The following is an 18,690-nucleotide window of genomic DNA, read 5'->3' as shown; positions in this document are numbered from 1 at the left end:
GTGAGTTTTAAGTCAGTTTGTGGCATCATAAACACTGGAAACAATGCTTGTAGACAAAATGAGCCATTAATTGTAGTTCCTGCAGGACAGATTTCATAAAAAAAAAAAGTGGGGGGGGGGGTCGAACAGCATGTACAAATGGCACTCGCGAGAGAAATTTGAGATCTGAAAAAGTGTACAGGGCGGCCAGAGTGGATTTGCAAAAACAAAAACAGCAAAAAAGCGTACCTCTTGAGACATATTTTGCTCTCTCCAGAAATGTATATAGTGGTACATAATCGGAATGAGCCTGGGTTGTGATTACAAGTCTTAAGGGTTTCAAGTAAATCAGATTTACACAACTATTTAACAGACACAACATGGCTTCCCAGAAAAAACAGAGCAGAGTGGCAGTCGTAAAGTACATGGTCACTTTATTTGAAGAAAATATTAAAACAGTAGCATGTACAACTTGGAATGAATGCAAACTGAAGAGTGGAGCGCAAAACTCCCACGCAGGGGAGATTTCACTGGTCAGAAGTAAATAAACAGAGGATAGAAAAGTGACGGCTCAGCCACACTCCTCCACTCATCTCAAACACAAACATCCCTCAAATCCCGGCCACCACAGAGGAAATGGCCGTCCAGAAAGAAAGAAAGACAAACAAAAACAAATGATCGACAAAAATAAAAAAACAACAAATCTGAAACGATAAAATCATGCCAAACATGTTCGACCTTTTCTTGTTTTTGTATTTTTTTTTCTCGTTTTTGAATTTTTAACTTTGTATCCCCCCCCACAATACTTCAAAGCCCCATTCCACTGGAAACTTGAGTTTTACAAGCGTTCTCTCTACATGTGATTCCTCTCAAATTACAAAAACCCCACGACACAACACTTCAGTGGACTCGGCAGGCTCTGATTGGCTGGAGAATGAGCTCCGGGCTCAAGCTGCATGCATGAAGATCGGATAATTATAATAATAATAAAAAAGAGAAAGAAGGAGGTTGGCCAGCCCAAACATTATCAGGAGCAGGTGCAACTGAAGGAGTTGACCAAATGCTGTTTTTCTTCAGTTTAAAGGTGGTTACAGGTTATTTTTCTCTTGAATAACTGATTTTTGGGGACAGGGTCACTAACCATTTCATGCAGATATTAGATTAATTTTTCCATTATTTCTGTGTGGACAGAAGGATACTTTATTTTAACATTCAATTATTTTTAAAACAGAAACATTATGAATAAATAAACTTTTTTTTCCCAAGAGGTAAGTAAAACATTTGACTGATTTAATTATTTTTTCTCTTCTAAGAGGGCACGGCAGAAGGAGGAGGCTTCACTTTGCGGTCATCATCTGTACAAACTCTGCGAGAGGAGAGAGAGACGGAGAGAAAATTAGATTAGGCAGTTGCTTTTGGCCGAACGCCATGCTGTGCATCCAGCTGCTAAATTGTGCAATGGTTTATTAATTTTTTAATCAAGAAGGTGAAGGTGGAATTCGCACGGTAATTAGCTTCCCATTTCCGAATAGCTTTCATACGCAACTAATCAAGGAGCTCAGCAAAACAAAAAAAGGCTCTCTTTCGCATGAGCCTTGAACTATTGTGATGCATTCTGGGCCATTTCCGATGCAGATCAAATTAAAAGATGCTGTGGTCATTCCAACATGGAAATGAATAATTAAACATCAGAAACGAGACTATAAAGTAACGGGCCAGTTCACTAAGTGCATCATTAAGACCAATTCAAAGTCTGGAATCATCAGGAAACAAATGTCATGAAAATCTTTTGTTCTCAGTGCAGAGTTTCTGCAGGTTTTAAGGCTTAAGATACATTTTCAGATTTTGGAGACTTTTAAAAGACAATGTAAAAATAGAACGCACAAATATTCAATGCAAATAAAGGATTATAACTAGAATAATTGGAATACTGGATTAAACAGTGTTGTTTATTAGTGTTTTGACATTTTCCAGAGCAACTATCAAGTTTTTAGAATAGAAATTGACCAAAGTTTTTTTTTTTTTTGTGAAATGGAGTGTGTTGATGGTTGATGAACAAAACAAGATATCGGTCCATAATAGGGCTGCACAATATCAATTTCAGCATTGATATTGCAATAGTCACATCGCAAAGATTTGCAACGTTATGTCTGGATTATTGTTGACCAAGTGCTACAGAATTGTAATTAATCACTGTATTTATATGGAATTAATACAATTTATGCAAAAAAAAAAATTCTTATATTAATATGTCTTTGTTTCTAATCCAAATATCTACATTTCAAATTGAAAACAAAATTGTCAACAACTTTTTAAACAATACAATACTTTTAACTGATCTAATATATATATATATATATTTGGACTAAAAATGAGACAAATCAAACTAAGAAAAGCATTTTTTTTTATTGTTATCAATCAATTTTAGTAGCTGAATTTTGTTAGACTCCACAGTAAACCGCCAAATTGTGCTATTCAACTATCTTGCTTTTCCAATATCGTAAAGCTCTAGTCACTTGGCCTACATTTTTTTTTAAAGAATCAAACTGTAAAACTGCCATTAAAATACATTTGTTCTTATTTCTTGGCATAAATAATTATAGTACTTTTGTTTACTTTGTTTGAAAACAAGACTTTATATTGCATCTCAAGTAAATGTATCTTGATTTAAAGTTGTGTAGATATTTGGAACACATTAATAAAATAAACATTCATTCAACAGTGCATGCAATATTTACTTTAATCAATTTAACATGTTCTGCTTTCATTGAAGACAGTTTTAGGCCTTTAATTGTGCAATGATATAACACATTTTAAGACCTGCAGTAACCATGTTATTGTATGTAAATGTAAACATTTAGCTATGCTAATTTGACTCTCTCTAATATGATGAGTTGATCATGCATTTGTAATAACTCACATGTGTGCAGGGAGTTCTAAAAATTGACAGGGAGAAAATGTACGGATGTGTACAGTGGCCTTTGAGCACTGACACACACTGCCTTAGTTATTATCGACCAATCTGAGATCAAAAAATATCAGCGTATCAGTGAAAAATATATAACTAGCGCTGTCAAACGATTAATCAAATCCAAGATATAAGTTTGTATTTGCATAATATGTGAGCGGAATGAACCAAAAACTTATCCAGTACGTTTTTACGCAGCGGATGCCCTTCAGCCGCAACCCATCTCTGGGAAACATCCACACACACTTATTCAAACACACACTCCTACACTACGGACAATTTAGCCAACCCAATTCACCCCTACCACATGTCTTTGGACTGTAGGAGAAACCGGAGCATCCGGAGGAAACCCACGCAAATGCAGGGAGAACATGCAAACTCCACACAGAAATGCCAACTGACCTAGCCGAGGCACGAACCAGCGACCTTCTTGCTGTGAAGCGACAGCACTACTTACTGTGCCACTGCGTCACCATATAATATATAATCCAGCATATGTTTTATGATGTCCTTCCAGCCGCAATCCATTACTGGGAAACCTGGGGAACACCCATACAATCTTGCATTCACACTCAATACACTACGGCCAATTTAGTTTATTCTATTCACCTGTACCGCAATGTCTTTGAACTGTGGGGGAAACTGAAGCACCCTGAGGAAACCCATGCCTTGTATTTCAGACACGGTTAATCGTGGTTAATCATTTGACAACACTAATATTAACCCTTGTATGGTGTACATATTTATGTAACTGTTCATGGGACTGGTCTACCCGCTCCATTTTTGGCTTTTTTTTTCTTACATTTTATGTTAAAATACTCAACAGACGTTTACGTCATCCCAGTTAAAAGCAATATAAACAGCATTCATGGTTAATATTTTCAATTTACCTTTATTAAATAACATTTATCTAATAAGGTTGATAATTATGCTACTATATTTTTGCACTATCAGCCCCATTGAACACATTGCCGTTTCATGCCAGCCTGTACACCACACAAAAGGAAGAGTTTTACCGTGTAACATTTGTACGTTTCACACTTGGTGCATGTATAGCCCTACATAGGACCTACAATTTCTATACTTTAATCATGGGTCTAGTGGACTTGAACATCCTCCCTATAATGTAAATGTAAGAGGGGTGTACAGTATGTGATTATTAAACATTTATGTTCTTCATAAAAATGAGGCCAATGAGTCAGAGATTGAAAAAATAATGATTTGTAGCATTTCTATTTTAGTCTAAACCATACAAAAGTTAATGTGCAATAGCTTTAGATATAACTCCCAAATATAGTATTAGCATATAAGTAAAAATTAATGTTTGAGGAAACGCAGTGAGCAACTGACCTTCATAGTTCACTTGTCCATCTCCATCAATGTCGGCTTCTCTGATCATCTCGTCCACCTCCTCATCTGTCAGTTTCTCGCCCAGGTTTGTCATTACGTGACGCAGCTCTGCAGCGCTGATGTAGCCATTACCATCCTGCAGAGAAACAGCAAACGTCAGCCAATGGAACAGCAAGGAAAGCATCAGTCTACTCTGAAGTTTGACTAGCAAAACAGAATAAACGCAAAGAACACATAAGCTGTTAGAGCTCAAAGCATACCTTGTCAAATACCCGAAAGGCTTCGCGGATCTCCTCCTCGCTGTCTGTGTCCTTCATTTTCCTGGCCATCATCGTCAGGAACTCTGGGAAATCTATGGTTCCGTTTCCTAGAAATGAGGAAGTGAGATTTTATTGAAATCGAAGGTTCACTTTGACGTATGAAACACATCTTTTAATATTAAATACAGCCGTAAACAGGAGCTAAAACATTTTGATCTTGTCCAATCTCGACCACTTCCAGAGGTGGAAAACGCATTTGATTAGATTTGTTTTTAGAGTGTAAACTCTCATGTGGTTAAAAGCATTTCAGAAAGTCACAAAAGACCACCTGCTCTCTGCCTGCTAACCAAACACAGGATTGTTATGGGATGTATTGTGGGAAAGTGCACCTAAAACAAGCACAGGTGGAGTTTAGGGGGAGCAGAGCCAACTGATGGCAGAACTGATGTTGTCATTGTATGTACACACTGCCTCATTTTATTTGCATTATTTTATTTTAATGTGTACATTTAGGCCAAACAATTATTAATTCATGTTTTTTTTTCATACATACTCTCACAAATCTCAAAGTATCATGTAGAATCTCTTCTCGTTCTGTCCCGATTCCTACTTTAGTCAGAAAAAAAATTGATACATTTGTCAACTTTTTAATACACCCACAACTAAAAGCGTGGAGGTCTCCAACTCTGATTCTTGCATATGTATGTCATTAATACTGACACAGAAATTGAGGCACTGGCTGAATTGGACAGGCAATTCTAGACTCATGCAATAATCCTGACATGTGATGTTATTGGTCCTTTACTAGTCATGTATGCAAGCTTTAATGCTGCATTCCAGACACAGCCAGAGCAGTGAAATGTCTCATATACGAAATGCCCCATATACTGTACTGTGTGTTCATGCATCACATCGTTTCAATGCCAATAGGGCTTCATAAGGTTTATATCTTTTAAAAGAGCTGACAAATTCTATGTATTATTGCACGATAAAGCCAATGTCATGTCAGAAGCAGCCTTTTTTGGAAGGATTCTCACACATCATTGGTAGTATTGTGAGGTAGTTCCAAGGATGAATACCTGCTATGACAATTTTCTGCCAAATCTGGGCCAGAGTTCTTTGCTACCTGGGAAACTAGTCCCACTAAAGAAAAAAATAGGCTATAAATAATTTCAAAAGTAGAAAATATGGTAGAGGTTTGTTAAAAAAAAATTGAGCTTGTGGTGTACTGGTAGGTTCCCCCCACACAAAATGAAGGACTCTGCCGGTGCAAGCAAGGTATTTATTATTGCATTGTGCCAAATACAAACAGATAACAACTGAAATGTTAGCTGTCATCCTACACTCACTCAACATGGGTTTGTTCATTCAATAACCACTGCACTGAACCCTCCTGTGAAAGGGGCATCAGTGTTCATAGGAGGTGCACTTAAATATGAATGTTAATAGCAAGTGGAAATGGTTTTTCATCACAATTTAATGAACGAATTTTAAAAACATGTTAATACCAGGCGGAAACCATCACAAGATCTTACATCTGCAACTATTTATCTTAAATTTGTAAGAAATAAACAAGTTTTTGATACATTTTTAATAGTCATTTCTCGTTTTCATTATTGCAACCTTTTATATATAAAAATGTGTATAATTCATTTTCCTCATAGTTACCATTTTTTTCATAATTACCTGTTACATATTTGATTTTCTGGCTGATTTTGATTTCCATACTGAAGTGTTTAACACACATGCACTGACAAAAAGCTTGAAGAATATAATTTCTAATATGGGTGATAGATGAACTGAGGGTGATTGTCATGGGCATATTGTCAGTAAAGCCGGTTCTAGTAAACCTGAAGTTATTTCCCTCATTAAAGCTGTAAAGACTTGTACCTTTGGCTTTTTTCATCTAATCTTCATTTACTTCTAGGGATGCACCAAAATATAGATTCTGAGCTGAAACCGAAAATTCTTAATGTGCTTGGTTGAAAATCTAACCGAAAATGCTTTGTGATAGTGATTTATTATTTTATTTAAAACATTATTTTGTAAGACTTTAAATTTAACTTAATAACTTCTATTTTACTGATTTTAAAAAACGCAAGCCAATAAATGAACCATATTTCATTGACAGCGAGTGAGTCGAGAAATGTCCTATCAGTGTGTCATTTGAGTGGACTTTGCTTTTCCATTGAACATGAGCAGTTCATGGCATGCATAAATAAGTAAACGAATACTCACAGAGCAGAATATTAAACTATTTTGTACTTTTGTAACTACAAGTCCGTTCAATGCTCTTGTGCTTGTTTCCATTAAGTTTTTTTATGCGATATTCCAAAATGCACATAAAAATAGATGAATGGAAACATAGCTACTGTCTGCTGGGAAGTGCGGCACACCAAAACCTTTTTTGGCTCTTAATTCCAGCAACATTTCTGTATTTTGCGTGGTCGAAAATTCAGTCCAATATATATATATATATATATATATATATATATATATATATATATATATATATATATATATATATATATATATATATATATATGTATATGTATATATATATATATATATAACCTTATACATTACCTGACAAAAGTCTGCAGTCGTCTATTAAATTTTTAGAAACAGCAAATAATAACTTGACTTCTAGTTGATCATTTGGTATCAGAAGGGACTTATATGACTCCTAGAGTTTATCAACATTCTTTGGATTCATCTTTAATGCCTCCTCCCTTATCTTACTACAGTCATGCTCAATAATGTTCATGTTTAGTGACTGGGATGGCCATTCCTTGAGCACCTTGACCTTCTTTGCTTTAAGGAACTTTGATATGGAGACTAAAGTACCCTGCTGCAGAATTTCCCCTTTCTTGTGGTTTAATGTAAATAATGCAATAATGTAATGGGCAGCACAAATATCTAGGTACCTCGGGCTGTTGATGTTGTCATCCACTCTGCAGATCTGGCACATTTTTGGGTCAATGCAGGTTCCAATATGTCTTTTGCGGTATTTGTGATGATTGGGATGCAGTTCAATAGACGACTCATCTGAAAAATCGACCTTCTGCCACTTTTCGAAATGATCAACTAGAAGTCAAGTGATTATTTGTTGCTCTTACAACTGGGATCGACGACAAGACCTTTGTCAGGCAGTGTATAGTTCATTGCTTCAAATCAAAGTATGTAAACTTGATCTCCTCCTAGCGGGTTGGCCTTGTTTATGACTTGTACTGTTTTAACACAAAGCCTTTTTAAAATCCCTATTTAAAAAGAAAATCTCCAGAGCTGCTAAAAAAGTGGGTGGCCACTAATCCAGTCTATAGCATAAAGTGTAGCCACTCTCGGGGCCCGTTGTGGTCACTCTTCAAAGAGATGAGTGTGTACAGGGAGGTGGGGATTCGCTAAGAGAGATCAAAAGCCACGTGACTCACTGTGGATTAGCAGGAGATGATAGTCCTGGAGGGACAGCATTGAATAATAAAAGCAGAGAGAGTGACTTTGATATAAGAGACACGGCTAGATCCCTACAGCTGGCACAGTCTATAGATGCAGCTGACCATAAAAGAGTTAAAACACGTTTAATGGTCTGAAATAGGTCAACTGTGCGGTAATAAAGACAAGGCTGGATTACCGATAGTTGTGTGGAGGCACCGGTCTAGGATTAGCCAGCTTGAAAGGGAAACTGAACTTTGACTTGGGTTTGAAACCTGCGCTTTAGTGGCTTTGAGCAGATGGTGATTTAATGGTCTGTGGCATAATGCAGTGGAGATCAAAACTAGAGAAAATACTACAATTGAAGTAATCCTAAAAGAGCAGTGCCTTATAACGAAAACATGAATATCCCTAGACATAGTCAGACAATAAGAGTTGTGGAAATGGCCATAGCATGAGCCTTAAACACCATTCTTTCACAAGTGGAAAGCCAGTGAAAACAGGCCATAATTTCTTTCATTATCTGACAAACTATAGTAGTCAAACGTTTTAGAACAACTTTGATGGTCCACCTTTGAAGTGAATCAAAGGTGAAGATCCACTTCAAATATTGACTACTGTATTTCGAGATAGTGAGCCATTTAAAAATCACTGAAACCAGCTTAACCAGATGGACACCAAAGAGTGAGCCTTTTAGTCAGAGCAAGAGAAGAAGATTACATGTTGCAACTCATTCAAGTCCCACAAAAAAGCTGGTTGTCCATGAAAGATATATGGCAAAATATTTAGTGGATGGGAGGATTAAACTTTAATGTAATGAAATGTTTGCTTTAACATGGCAATATTCTGAAGGAATACAATGTGTTTAACTCTCCCAGTTGTCAAGACCTTTGATAATGCACAAGACAAAGCTAATACTTAACACACAAGTACAAAACACAAACGAAAACTTTTAATAAGAGTGTTTTTTATTTATTTATTTATTTTTCTCCAAATTGTTACAGTAAACAGTTACAGCCTATTGATTATGGCCAAAATACAAGGTAAAAACTAGGGATGCTTCGATTAGGATTTTTGCAGCCGATACCGAATACCGGAACCATGTCATGCTGATCGGCTAATACAGAGTAATGATACCTTTTCATGGTGATCGGCAGAAACTGAGTATCGATACCTTGTAATGGTGATCAGCTAATACGAGTACCGATACCTTGTCATGGTCATTGGCTAATACCGAGTAACGATACCTTGTCATGGTGATTGGCCAATCCCGAGTACCAATACCTTGTCATGGTGATCGGCCAATACTAAGTGCCGATACCTTGTCATGGTGATCGGTCGATACCGAGTACTGATATCGGGTCATGTGTAAAAATTCCCAGTAGACAGTACCGATACCTTGTCATGGTGATTGGCCGATACTGAGTGCCGATACCTTGTCATGGTGATCAGTCGATACCGAGTACGAATACCTTGTAATCGTGATCAGCCAATACCGAGTACGGATACCTTGTCAAGGTGATCGGCCGATAATGATAGTCCTGATAAATAAACCTACAACTATTAACGATTTATATTATTTATTTATTGAGATTAAAACACGTCTTAGCTTTGTGATTTTATATGGAATATTCGCAATATTATTTTTAAAGGAAACATATATAGATCCTATATTTGTTGTTTATATATATTTCAATTAATATGGAAAGCGAGTGCATGTTTTTACCAACTAATATTGGATTTTTTTTATGCAAGTATGTGTAAAACAAACTAATTTGCACACAAAAAGTATAGGTGTTTTTTTATAAAGAAATTGTTATTTCACCCCATTTAAAGCGTCATTAAGGACATTTTATTTTATAACTAATGTGGTTCAAACTATGGATCTGCGACAGAGATACTATGGTTTTTAGGAAACACTCGTCACTACATCGTTCATTTCCCAAACGATCTATCAAACTATGATAGTTCAGCCACAAATTATGTCGTTGTTTGGGAAACGCACCCCAGTTCAGCAAGTACCGATCGAGTAATTAAATTTGATTATCGGCTGATACTGATCAATCGGAGGATCCCTATTAAAACATTTTACTCTTTATCTTATCTCCAAAAATATTGTGATTAGAACAAAGAAACGATAAGAACTGGAATTGGCAAGCAGAATTTGAATCACTCAATTTAAAAAAGATACCCAACCCTACCTGAGAGTGAAACTCAATAAAGATATGTACAGTGAACCACACTGTTAGCATGGCAGATAAAAAAGACCTTTGATTGCAACAGCATGTTGAGTCATATTAGCGCAGTCTTTCACAGGTACCAAGGGGGAACGCAACTCATTACTAGAAGCACCACTCAGCACCACTTCATTGTGTTGAGATCAGCCATTTCCAGGTCGCTTCCAGAAGAGAATCTCAAAATAAGCTCTTCCTAAGTTTCCCAGCAACAGGTTCAGTGTGTGGGAATGAGATGACGAACACCAAGAGTGGATTATCCAATTACTCCCCCTCCAATGCTCATATTATTTGCCATCTGACCTGGATCTTGTCACAGCTTTATCCCACAGGCCTATTGATTGACTGATTGAAGACTTGCTCAATGTGATTGGCTTCTCGATCCTCCCACAGCATCCCGGCTTGAGCATCGCTCTTTGATGAGACTCCGCTGCGAGGATCGGCGGACGTTGTTATGTCACAGCGATGAGAGGATGAGATTAAATGGTCTCACAGACAGGCTGTACTTACAGAAGTATTAGTAAATGACTGTAAGCATGCAGTCTAAAGAGCGTCATTTACATGGCATCATATGCCACTATACTGGCTTTGTAAGTAGGTACAATTGGATGAATGCTAAGAATAATACACAATAAAAATGTGCCTATGTGCCTGTTTCTATGCCTACATTCATAGTTTAGTTTTTTTTTTAAATGAAAAACTTGGATTTGACTTGGATGTACTTCTTTAAAAGTCCTTTAAAAGTATCAAATAATAAAATAAATTAAAATGCTGTAAATCCATTGACTAATGACCTGGGATGTGCTCTTTTTTCTGATAATTCAACAGAACGGAGTCAATTATCACATTATACTACAGTTAATCCACACCTAAAGACACTGTTCAGATTTGTATTTTATGTCCCAGCAGACAGTAGCTATGTTTCCATTCATCTATTTTTATGTCAAACACCTTATCAGCAACTGGTTTAGCACTAGTTTCTTATGCATCTCGGTTTTGTTTTGATATCTGACTGATGTAGGTTAACTGATAACATTTAGTGTAGTTATACTAAATTATAATTCAGTAAAAAAACTGTCTTTTGAGCACTGTTTCCTGGCACCTGATGCCATCAATGGTCAACCAAGTGAGACAAAAGGCAACCAGATCCATTTTGGTTGCCTATTCTCAATAGCAAAGTAGCCAAGCAACATTACTCTGAATTATTGCCTGGCAACAACATTGCTCAAAAAGTTGTCCTGTGTATTATCAGTGTATAAATCAGCCAATCAGAATCAGACATTCAACAGCCCTGTAGTAAAAGAATTCTTAATTCGTTGGTAAATAGGTTTATAGGTTTTTAGAGTCAATCATTTACCAACCAGGGTGTTTTCCAAACAATGACATTACTTGAAGCTAAACTACCATAGTATGATGCATCGTTTGGGAAAAGAACGATGTAGTGACGAGTTTTTCCCAAATTGAGTTCGTCTATCGCAGATCCATCATTTTAACCATGTTAGTTATAATGTAAAACGTTCATAATGACACTCTACACGGGGTGGAGTAACAACTTCTTTATAGAAAAACCCTATATTTTTTTTAAATTATAGCAAATTATTGCTTTACATGCACACACATTAAACATGCCCTCGCTTTCCATATTAATTGAGTAGTAATTAGGATATTGTTTATTTCGTTTATTTACATTTTTTGAAAAGTCTGCTTACATTATGAAACATTCAAAATAATTAAATTCCGCTTTTAAATAATAGGTCACCTATACCTTTAGTCATGAGCCACGGCTGTGTTCAAAATGGCATAAATGTTTTCAAAGTGCACTATGAAGGGAACGCAAATGTCAATATGAAGATCTCTAAAACTGAACTGTGAAAATACTTTGAAAGCAAATTAAACCTTAGAGAGATAACTTTAATGTTTTTTTAATCATTCCAAGTTTAAATGTTCTAAAAGAATAGGACGAATAGAACAGAAACTAGGTGAGGCGCAGTAGGCAGTGCTGTCGCCTCACAGCAAGAAGGTCGCTGGGTAGCTGGTTCGAACCTCGGCTCAGTTGGCGTTTCTTTGTGGAGTTCGTATGTTCTCCCTGCCTTCCCGTGGGTTTCCTCCGGGTGCTCCAGTTTCCCTCACAGTCCAAAGACATGCGATACAGGTGAATTGGGTAGGATAAATTGTCCGTAGTGTATGAGTGTGTGTGTGAATGTTTCCAAGAGATGGGTTGCGGCTGGAAGGGCATCCGCTGCATAAAAACTTGCTGGATAAGTTGGCGGTTCATTCCGCGGTGGCGACCCCGGATTAATAAAGAGACTAAGCCGACAATAAAATGAATGAATGAATGAACAGAAACTATGCTTCAAACTACAGCTCTAGAGGTGTAGTGGCAAGTGTACAAGTTTGTGACGCAGTTTGAGAATGTTTTTAGGAACAACGGATTTGGGAAACGCCAAATCAACAAACTATGTTTGTAACTATGGAACTTGCAACCTTAGCTAACGATGTTTTATGGAAACACACCCCAGTACATTACTTGGCAATTTTTTTTTTCATTCTATCAATCAACAATTGCTCCACAGCTCTTTGATCAACAAAATTGTTAGTCTGGATTTAGTTCCAGAATCAAACACCAAAAGAAGATTGTTCACACAACTACATCACCCTCCTATTTTTGACTTGATGCTGCTTCCTAAATCACTTTTATATAGCTTCTCTGAATAAACTTTAAGTATCTTTAAATAAATAAACATATCCAGCTTAAAAACTAAACATGTCACTGACCCAATTATAAGTAAGCTATAAATAAGACTTCCTGAACAAACTTTCAGTTTGACGCAACATTCTGGCATAACAACACTGCTTCAGCCATTAGAGTTTCTTACTACTCACTTAAAGTCATGATTTTACAAAATCATGCTGATTACTTCAGTCTCTGGACTTTGCTGCATATTAGACACCAATATTCTTTTACAAAACAGATCATTGTCTTAATATCTGAGATTAGACAAGAATATAATTATCATGATTTTCAATAGTATTATAGCACACTTCACTAGTGGTAGTTGTTCCATTTTATCCTGCTAATACTTAATTCTGATTGGTTGTGAGGTGTGCAAAAAAGTTTAATGTCAGGTTTGATCACAGTTATTAAAATAAATGTGCGTCTCTCAAACAGTGACATTTGACACAGCATGGTTTCCGCTACATTCATTCTTCCATGGCGGGGGACCACACCAAAATTCATCCCACTACGGCTACATTAAGCTTCTTATTAATTCAAAACATTCATTCATTCATTGTTGTTGTTGTTGTTTTTATTAGTGGTTATAATCGCACCAAATGATTTAAAGGGTAAGTGAGGCCCCATTTACACCAATGCGTTTAAGTTTTGCTATGGTTACGCCATCCGTCCACACTACGCTGGTGTTTTCAACCGCCGTTTTGAAAACGCTGGAGAGGCAGAGAAAAAGACGGAGACATCTAAAAACGGAGGCGGAGCTGATTGGGGCTTTTCCTCAATATTAAGTAGTCTACACACACAGTTCAGTCTCGCATCCTCTCCCTTTAAGTTCAGACTTCGCAAGTTTGATATGGAAAACAGATCCTCGAGGACATGTCTGGTAAATCTACAAAGGGAACAGTGTACTTTATAACCTTATTCACATCATCCTGGCTACGTTGTTTCACTTTCTCAACAATAAAATGAAAACATGATTTAAGGAACTGCCTATTTTCATTTTTTATATTAACAACTTAACAGACAGCAGAAATGCTGGGTTGTCGTGCTGCATCTTCACTATATGCATATTTATAATTAAACGGAGCCTGTATAACATCACTGCCCCCTTTCATTTTCATTGAAAATAAGAAACGTATCCTCTGCTTTGCTATATGTCAGTTTTATTAATCAATAATAGCCATTATGAAAGTATAACGCACAAGCGATCAGTCAATATACAGAATGTACGTGGTTACATTAATTATTAACTTATCTTTGTGCTCAGCCAAAACACGTTACCTGTGGACAAGTAATCTATTCAAAAGACTAAAGTCGGGGAATATGTCGTTAGATATATACAACAAGATTAATTAAATATGACGTTTAACAAATATAGTGATATTAGATCCAGCGGGAGCTGCTTGATGAGCAGTCCGACCAGCACAGCTCTAATCTGGGTAGAAATGCTGCAGCGCTTGCCCAAAAGTGTGTGTGTGGTCACGTGATGTGCGTTTTCAGCGTTTTGGTGTGGACGGAGAGCAGTTCAGAAACGCTGGGTAAAACGCTAGTGTGGACGCGGATCGTTTTCATTCTAAAACGCCGTTTTAAACCTAAAACGCACTAGTGTAAACGGGGCCTGAATTATAACAGCGCAAACATTTCTGTTAACGTAGTAGGGCTGTGCGCTATTTTTTTAACACTTTAAGGTGACGTGCTGAAAGACACTGACTTACTGACAGGTGCGCGATGCGTGAGGCCAGCAAACATGACGTAGCTTTCAGTTAAGATGAACACAGTTTCCATAATTAAACTTTATTTATAGATGAAGGTCTGTGATTCTGCATACAAAGACTTTAACGTTATCTCGCTGGAGTTTACTGCCATTTCACTTTACTTCAGGACGCATTAATCCCACTCTCTAGGGCTATTGGAGACATTCATAAATATTCCTAGCAAATCTAATAAATGTTGGAGACATACTCACTACATAAATCCGCTAAATCGCACTTCAGCAGTGTTTATTTGAGAGCCCACCAGCGAAAGCGTTTGAGGGCGTGCAAGAAGTTTTGTGCACGAGCACAGGAAATCGGCACGCAAGCAGAGATTGGCATGCTCGTATTAACCTTACATAAATGCGATCCGACGTGTAATAATGCGCTCAACACATTTCTCCATTTGTCATTGAAATAACGCCATAGGTAGTTGGTAGATTTGTGTAAAAGACCTGCCACCACAGCTGGAAAAAATCCTAGAGGAAACACTGCACAGTATTCATTCCTCTGTCTTGAGTACATGTGCCAAAGAGCATATGAGGATTACCCACACACATATATGCTTAAAAATTTTTGCAAAGTGGTCGTTACATGTTATACGAGCTATTAGATATGCCTGTGTCGTTTACATAGACACACGCAATCTCTCGCTCACCCGCTCTCTCTCTTTCTATGTCTGCCTCTGACTGTTGATTAAATGTGGGGACTAGGATCTAACATGCCATAACTGGTGGAATTTCGGTCAAATAATGTACTGCAAAAAGCAAAACTAGATTTTACAACGGTATAAGCAGGATAATAAACTGGATTTTAAAAGCACTTTGCTTCACATTGGGCAGTTCTTAGTTCTCATTTTCAACCTTGAGTTTAGTTATTTTTTCAGATTTTTATTGAATGTTTTAGTGCAAAACATATCAGAAATGTACATTGAGTAATAGGATAATATCCATCAGTTATATAGTCAAAGTCAAAGTCAAAGTCAGCTTTATTGTCAATTCAGCCACATGTACAAGACATACAGAGAATCGAAATTGCGTTACTCTCAGACCCAAGGTGCTTAACATTAATATAAAATATATATATATAAAAAATAGTAGAGTTTAAGAAAAAAAAAAAAAAGAAAGAAAATTGACAGTATATAATTATATAATTTGATCATTTGAATCCTGACCCTTACATGAAAAATTTGAATTTTAAAAAAAAATTCAATTGTAATTAAATAAACAAATAAACAAACAGTGTTTCTGTAAAACGCACTCACCGTCGGCGTCCACCTCATTGATCATGTCCTGCAGCTCTGCCTCTGTAGGGTTTTGACCCAGCGACCGCATGACAGTGCCCAGCTCTTTGGTCGTGATGGTACCATCTCCATCCTTATCGAATAAGGAAAAAGCCTCCTTGAACTCTGAGAAATAAGACAAGCGTTGTTTATTTTGAGTTCCAAATGAAACCAATTAAAGAGATAGTTGATCAACCCTCACCTGCAATCTGCTCCTCTGTTAACTGATCAGCCTACAAATCAAAGAGAAAATTAAGGTTACTTAGTAGAGATAAAACATGTGTATAGCTTTAATATTTAAAATAAATGATTAAATGAAATGCAAATCTGTCCATCAAGAACAAAATACAAAAACACATCTCACTAAAACTGATAAAGTGACACTTATTGCATGAAGAAGGTGAAAATTCACCTTTCATTTTTTGCTTTTATAGCGCTTTTACAATGTAGATTATGTCAAAGCAGCTTCACATAGAAGATTATAATATATTGAAACAGTGTCAGTCCAGTTTTCAGTGTTGAAGTTCAGTTTGATTCAGTTCAGTGTGGTTAAATATTTAGAGATTAAAAGATAATACAAATAAATTCTGGCAAGATATAACAAAAAAATATTACAACCTACAAAATTTCTACTAAATTATCTTTTTGCTTCTTTTAATTTTTCCCATTTTATTTGTATTTATTATTATTTTTTTTTAACACATACATTCTGGTGTACTAGTTTTTGGACTGTTATTGTCAGTTACTTTGTTTAATAAGTTCCAGATTTGGCTTCAGTACTGACTAATCTAATGTATATGCACAAATAAAATATTGTATCGCTTCCTATTAAAAGTATAAATTTAAAAGATATGCTGAGCACTGTTAATAAAGACATGACTCATTTCACACAATACTTTAGTTTTAAGAAAATGTGTTTTGTCCAAAAAACAAAAACAAATCTAAAATAAGACAAATAAATAATATATATAAAAGAGTTCTACACACTAAGCAAACTTAAGGCATGTGCAATGCCCTTTATTTAGTTTTTCCTTTATTTAGTGTTTTTTGGTCTATATTTTAATATTTTTGAATTTTGCAGAAAATTCAAGATTTTGTACTTAAATTTCTAAACGTTTAAATGTAAAAAATGTAAAAATAAAAAATGCATTTATTTTTTGAAGCCAATGCATCTTTCACTTGCAATAATTTTTTTAAATACTTACATCAAAACGGTGTCTGTCATTTAACTAAAAGAATGTTGTTTTTTCACAAATAGACACTAGCAATGAAAGTTGCAAATATCAATATCACTTATCAATATCAGCCTCACATTTTCCTTCAAAGCAATGTATCAAGTATTTACAGGAGAAAAAACAACAACTTGTGCCTGTTACGGTTTCTGCAGGTTCCATCAAGTCAAGACCCTTTTAAGACTATTATGAATGAAACTTTAGACTTATACAGGACTAAACAATAATGGTTATATTTCTAATGGCCCAGTTGGCCCAATGTTTTTTTTTTACTTGCCACAAAAAATAAATAAATAAATAAAATCTAATGTAGTTATTTTTTAGCAACATACTTTAATGTGTCAAAACAAGAAAAATCTAATCGTAAACACTATTTTTAACATAATAGTTCAAGAATTTTATAAAATTACGAGTTTAACATTTTTACAAGTATATTTGAAGAGTTTAGATGAAAAAAAAGTGCCATCTGAAATTTCCATAGAAAATGAACATTTTTCTCAACGTCCTTTGTTTATGTTGAGGTATTTCACTTTAAAGAAGAGGAAATTAACTTATTCTAAGCCATACAAATGATATTACTGAACATACACACAGGTGCCTGATGAAAATGCTCGTTTTAGAGGAAAATGTCAGATGGCATTTAGGGGTTTTTGCATCTAAACTCTTTATTTATTGTGGAGAAAATTACATAAATTAAAAAATATATATATATTTGTTGGCTTTTGGTCTAAAATTGATTGAGTATAACCTAATTAACCCAATGTGTTTCTGTTATAAAACCTTAAGTTTCATGCCTATTTATAAATACTATGTCTACTACCCCTTACTTCTGTGAATAGCTTTTGTATGAATGGAAGACATGGTAAAGAGATAAATTGCTCTGTTATTATCATGATAAATTGTGTAATTGTTTTTAGTATTATTTTCCTGATTCTATTAAGATAGATTGTTGGTGATTGGATGGATGTCTGCCTGATTGGGAGGCTTTACTTGGACAGAGGAAAATTAAGACCCATTTAAAATGATTCAAGACATACAACACAATATTTCAGTCGATTTAAGACTTTTTAAGGCCTAAAGTTTTTAGTTTTTGAATTTAAGACAATTTAAGACCCCATGGACACCCTGGTTTGTAACTATTTTCAATGGCAAAACAGAAGAACAGAAACATATGTCTCTAAAACAATGGTACAAATTCAGTATCACATTATTTCTTGTATAAAATTATTAAACTCCTTCACATTTACAAAACTAATTCCTGCACAAGCATGTTTTGCTTTCAACACTTGAACAACAGCACTATCATGTTGATCACAGCGGGGTCAGATTTCAAGCTTAACAATGCGGAGAAAAAAGCTTGCAGTTTGAGTCTCCAGAGTCTGTGAAAGTGGATCAGAGCTGCAAGAAAAACAAATGATGGCCATTACGAAGAGGAGCAGCACTAATGGCTGAAGACAGAGCAACACACTCG

At 35.8% G+C, this 18,690-nt stretch overlaps 1 protein-coding gene across 1 annotated transcript in view; it reads right to left on the bottom strand.

The window, feature by feature from the left end:
• Positions 1-396: 396 nt before the first annotated feature.
• calm1b (calmodulin 1b) overlaps positions 397-18,690 on the bottom strand; it is a 40,489-nt gene continuing 22,195 nt past the window's right edge. Inside the window, 5 exon segments of the mRNA NM_200082.1 lie at positions 397-1,345; positions 4,298-4,433; positions 4,558-4,664; positions 15,970-16,113; positions 16,190-16,220. Of these exon segments, the coding sequence (NP_956376.1) occupies positions 1,317-1,345; positions 4,298-4,433; positions 4,558-4,664; positions 15,970-16,113; positions 16,190-16,220 (447 nt within the window). The 3' untranslated portion in view covers positions 397-1,316.

The sequence above is a fragment of the Danio rerio genome, chromosome 20 (genome assembly GCF_049306965.1).
Source record: "Danio rerio strain Tuebingen ecotype United States chromosome 20, GRCz12tu, whole genome shotgun sequence".
Classification (NCBI taxonomy): domain Eukaryota; kingdom Metazoa; phylum Chordata; class Actinopteri; order Cypriniformes; family Danionidae; genus Danio; species Danio rerio.
The sequence above is the reverse complement of the archived record's forward strand: the minus strand, read 5'-3'. Positions and strand labels throughout refer to the sequence as shown.